This window comes from Octopus bimaculoides, chromosome 7 (assembly GCF_001194135.2).
Source record: "Octopus bimaculoides isolate UCB-OBI-ISO-001 chromosome 7, ASM119413v2, whole genome shotgun sequence".
Classification (NCBI taxonomy): domain Eukaryota; kingdom Metazoa; phylum Mollusca; class Cephalopoda; order Octopoda; family Octopodidae; genus Octopus; species Octopus bimaculoides.
This window is the reverse complement of record NC_068987.1, coordinates 41,630,519-41,636,063: the sequence shown is the minus strand read 5'-3', so window position 1 is coordinate 41,636,063 and position 5,545 is coordinate 41,630,519. Positions and strand designations below refer to the sequence as shown.

Sequence of the window (5,545 nt, the reverse complement as noted above, 5' to 3'; positions counted from 1 at the left end):
TATATATATATATATATATATTTGTATGTATGTGTGTGTGTATATATATATGCATATATAGGTATATGATAGGATTGCTTCAATATTTCAGGGGTAGTCTGAAATATCTAAGCAACCAAGGGATAGTTAAATCCGAAGGCACTCCTGGAGATTACTTGTGTGGGTACCCTCTTTGTTAGAAGGTATCCAGAGGCAGGTAATGGAGAAACAAACACAAGAAGAAGCAAGTCAATTGGGCTAGTTAGCCATTGATTTAATTATGTGGAGATTATATAGAGTCATTTACGATCGTTTCGATGTGCCAAATGGTTTGGCAGATCTCTTCAGAATTTTGAGAAGTGTGTGTGTGTGTGTGTGTGTCTGTGCGTGCGTGTTTGCTGAGTGCCACAGGCCAAGTCTGCGGATGGTGCAAAGTCTCTTCTAGACCTAGAGTTACGTGGTGGTGGAATAGTACGGGAACAAAGCCATTAGAGCAAAGAAACAGGCCTGGAAAGCGTGGAAGGGTGGGGGTAGCGGACAACTGTACCAGGTAGCCAAAAGGGAGGTTGGGCGGCAGGTATACATAGCCAAGGGTTAAGCAGAAAAGAAGTTTGCCAATGTCCAGTGACGTGAGGACCAAAGAACTGAAGTATTTCGGATTGCAATACAGTGTGTGAGAGATAATTGTGATGTCACAGGAGAGAAATGTGTCCGCATGGATGATGGTGTACTTGCATTTAATGATTCAGAAAAGAAAGAGGCTTGGAGAAGCCATTATGAAAGACTGCTGAATATGAAGAATGAATGGGAGGAGGAGAGCCTGCCAAATGTTGACCCAGTAGAGGGACCAGCTATCCGAATAGTCAGCTCCCTGGTAGATAAAGCAATTAAGGGTATGAAGCCAGGAAAAGCCCCCAGGACCATCAGGAATCACTGCTGAGATACTTAAAATATCTGATGGTGTGGGCTATGACTTAGTCACCTACATTGTAAACCAGGTTGTTCATGGTGGAGTCATACCCAATGACTGGTGTAGCAGTATCATAGTCAATTGCTACAAGGGTAAAGGTGATGCTTTAGATAGAAATACCTACAGGGGTATCAAACTGCTGGATCAGGTGATAAAGGTCACAGAGAGGGTCATAGCCCAACTCATTAGGGAGAGAGTCTGCTTAGATGAGATGCAGTTCAGTTTTGTACCAGGTAAAAACACCACTGATGCTATATTCCTGGTGCGGCAACTGCAGGAGAAATACCTAGCTAAAGATAAACCCCTATACTTAGCTTTTGTGGACTTTTGTGAAGCACGACCTTCGAACATTGGGCCTCACTGAGGAAATGACTAGTGACCGAGACCTTTAGAGATATGGTGTGCTTGAGAAGACCCGACAAGCTAAGTGAGACCATAACCTGTGGCCTATGCCAATGGTGTATAACCAACCCACTTATGAGTACCCTTCATTCATTAGACAATAAACTTTGCTTACAAGGACCTGTTGAGGCAAGTGAAATCAAAATTGGTGATGTGGCCGATGACAGTACCACCTGATTGGCACTCATGCCAGTGGAACATTAAAAGCACCATATGTGCATGATCGTTGCCAGGGATACTCACTGGCTCTCGTGACAGTGGCACATAAAAGCACCCACTATACTCTTGGAGTGGTTGACATAAAGAAGGGCATCCCGGTGTAGTAACTTTGCCAGATCAGATTGGAGCCTGGTGCAGCCTTCTGGCTAGCCAGTCCTCAGTCAAACCGTCCAATCCATGCTAGCATGGAAAGCGGACGTTAAATGACAATGATGATACATACACACACATATATATGCCGATAAGTGACCAAGACCTTTAGAGATATGCTATGCCTAAGAAGACCCAGCAAGCCAAGTGAGATCACAACCATGGTCAATGCTAGTGCCTGCTGACTGGTCCCATGCCAGTGGCATGTAAAAAGCACCATTCAACAGTGGCCGAGGCCAGTACCACCTGACTGGCCCTAGTGCCAGTGGCACGTAAAAAACACCCACTATACTCTTAGAGCAGTTGGTGTTAGGAAGGGCATCCAGCTGTAGAAACATTAAGAGATCAGATTGGAGCCTGGTGCAGCCTTCTGGCTTGCCAGCCCTCAGTCAAACCGTCCAACCATGCCAGCATGGAAAGTGAATGTTAAACGATGATGACGATGATGATGATGATGATGATATACATATATAATTTGTGAAGATATCATTAATTCTGTTATTATCCAGTAACAATTCAAAAATGATAATAACAGAATCAATAATATAGGCGATTTCTGTTGTTGTCATCAGTGTATTTTGACGATTTAAATAAGAGTTTTGACTGTTATTTTCAGCAGGTGGACATACTTAGTGTGTCCTTTGATTAATTTTAATCATTCAGCTATTTAATGCCCTTTTTGGGGCCTGCATGATAGCTATCACAAAATGAAAGTAAAATCATTATGAGGAGGAATTTTTATTAAACAAACAAAAGCAAAGCATTACAACGACCAAAGTTGTAAGAACTTCTGAAGTCTTAATAGATTTTAATAAATAAAGTCATGTGAAACAGTTGAACAAACATGTAAATAATTTAAAAAGAAAAAAGACTGTCAAAGAATTTTTTTCAAAAAATTGCAGAAATCTGTCCTGATCAAGAGGCCTATCTGCCAGGGAAGGCATGGGCTGACATGGAATAAACAAAAATTTATATAAGACATTCTATTGTAAAAATTTCCCGACATCTATGGAAGAAAATGAAAGACATTATCTATAGTTTTATTGTTTCACTACATTGGTAAAGTTATAATAAATCTTAATACAGTGATTTGAAAACAAATATAAAAACACTTTACCTTTCACTTGTTAGTTTTACATCTGTTGTTGGACATATTGTAAAAGTTTTGACTGAGCATATAATAGTTCATTCACTAAAGCATATGTGTTAAATGATAGGTAAAATTTAGAGAACAAAGTATTAAAATTCGCTGTTCCCATCAGGTGTAACTTTAGCCTGCAGTCTTTGTTTCAGCTCTTCAAATACCACATTTAACCCCTTTAGCTTGGTCCTTTCCCCTTGTTTCTTTCTTTGTAGGGTGTTGATATGCTTTCATAGTTCATTCACTGATTGCTTTATCCATCTTTTCCACCAAGGTTCTTTCACTGGCCTTGAAGATACTTAAACTTCTCAACTTGTCTCAGTGATGTTCCATTAACATGCAGGGTGCACTGAGAAGACTTTCTTGAGATGACCAATGTTCTAGTCTTTGCAACACTAATTCTGATCCCTACCTTGCAGCATTTGTCAGCAAATCCATTCACTGCATGCTGAAGAAGGAAGCTAAAGTAACTTAGGGCCATAATCATAAGTGATGGGAAGCGGGAGGTTGAATTGGATGCTAGAATTGCAGGTGTTGGCATAGGAATGTGCTAACTCCAGCATTTGATCATCATACTAACATGAGAAAAGAAAAAACAAAGGCCAGTTATATACAATAGAATGTCAGGAAATCATATTTTCCAAATAAAAAGTATCAAATATTTACTAATATCTAGTCTTCCTCCAAAACAGCACTATATCCTATATGGTATTTCCTTCTACATTATTAAGCAAAAAAATGGATAAATTAATTCTTATTTATATTCTTCACTGATACATATATTTACATGAACCTAATATCTATTTGTATTTAAATTTTATTATTATTGAAGTTATTACATGCTACATAAATTAACAGGGATGTTGTTTTGATGTTTTGCAAAAACAAGCCTCCTCAAATCTCAAGAATCTTTCTTAGGATTCTTGCAGAATAGAGAATTGTTCTTTTCTGCAGTTTGAAGATGATGATGATATATATATATATATAATTCGAATGGAGGCAAAGTAAGCAGGAAACTATAGGAATTTGTTTTAATGGCTGGAGGGTAATTATGTGATTTGTCCTTTTCTATGTTTTCTGTATATTCTTTATATTTTTTTGTATCATATAAACATCCTGATGAGGGGAGTGTCTGTTTCTTTTAAAATTTAAAATATGAAATATATATCATGTTACCTAGACACATCTCCGAAACGGCCCGTCAATGGAATTTTTGGTTCCTTTAAATATTATCCTGGTATTTTAATATGTCCTTTTAATGTTTTATATCAAACTTTTTGCTATACCTTTGTATTGTAACTTGTAAATTTTTATTTCATAATATCATATCGTGTGAATTTATAATTCACCGTGGGTTATTTCATATCGATTTCTTCATATCTATTTATGTATCTATATATCTATTATATATTTATATATTTTTAAATGTCAACGTATTTTTTTATATATTTACGTGTTCATATGTCTATGTATGATTTTATACTTGTATTATTAGGAATGTTTATATTGTTTTATTAATATGGAAGAATATACACATATATATTGAATCATCTGCTGGATAATTGGTCATGCTTCTTTAATTTTGAATAGTTTGACTGAGGACTGGTGAACCAGAGGCTGCATGTGCCGGTGGCACGTGAAAAATAACATTCGAGTGTGGTCGTTGCCAGTGCTGCTGGACTAGATCCCATGCAGGTAGCACATAAAAACACCTTTTGTGTGTGGTTGTTGCCAGAACCGCCTGACTGGCCTTCGTGCCGGTTGCACATAAAAAGCACCCACTACACTCTTGGAGTGGTTGGCGTTAGGAAGCGCATCCAGCTGTAGAAACTTTGCCAGATCAGATTGAGCCTGGTGCAGCCACTGGCTCACCAGTCCTCAATCAAACCGTCCAACTCATGCCAGCATGGAAAGTGGATGTTAAACAACGATGATGATGATGATATATATATATATATATATATATATATATATAGAGAGAGAGAGAGAGAGAGACAGACAGACAGACAGATAGACAGAGAGAGAGAGTGCATGGTTATGTGTAAACAAACCACCTATAGACAAGTTAGATGTTGTTACTATATCAATCCTGATGAAGCAGTCTTATGAAAAGCAAACAACCTTTGACAATCCAATATTTTTATCGGTATCTAGGATTACAGTGTCCAAAGTGACCTTCCTTGTGTAAAACAGTAAGGTATAATTTAATGAAGATTTGGCAACTGTTTCTAGAAGTTGAAAAATCACATTGAAACTCTTTTGTTGGTTCAAAGATGGTTAAAGACAGCAGATATACTTAAAGGGTCAGTAATTGAACAAAGGATTCTTTAATTGAGTGATGTGTAAATGAAATATTATCTCTTTTATCCCTGTTAATCCCACAATCATCTCACACACAGTCAAATGAATCAGTACTTTAATAGAAAAATAAAAATAAAAATGAAAAAACCCAACTAACTGTGTACATCAGGCCAGACTTGATATTAGCCCTAAGAATATTGGTGATACTTTCAGCAGCTTTTACTGGTACAGTGCTCTTTTCTACGACAATCTTGGAGCTTTTTGCCACCTCAGCAATCTGCCGAGCTGCTCCTTCAATATATTTAAGATCAGCAGCTCGACCCTGAAAACAGAAAAGATGAGAATTCAACTTTGAATAAAATAAAATTATTGACAAATAAATA

General features: G+C 37.4%; 1 protein-coding gene across 2 annotated transcripts in view; it reads right to left on the bottom strand.

Annotated features, from left to right (window-relative positions):
• LOC106872643 (UDP-glucose 6-dehydrogenase) overlaps positions 1-5,545 on the bottom strand; it is a 253,811-nt gene that overhangs the window by 44,180 nt on the left and 204,086 nt on the right. For both annotated transcript variants that reach the window (XM_052969546.1, XM_052969547.1), the window contains exon 4: positions 5,320-5,484. In XM_052969546.1, coding sequence (XP_052825506.1) covers positions 5,320-5,484 — 165 coding nt within the window. The remainder of the gene's footprint in view (positions 1-5,319; positions 5,485-5,545) is intronic.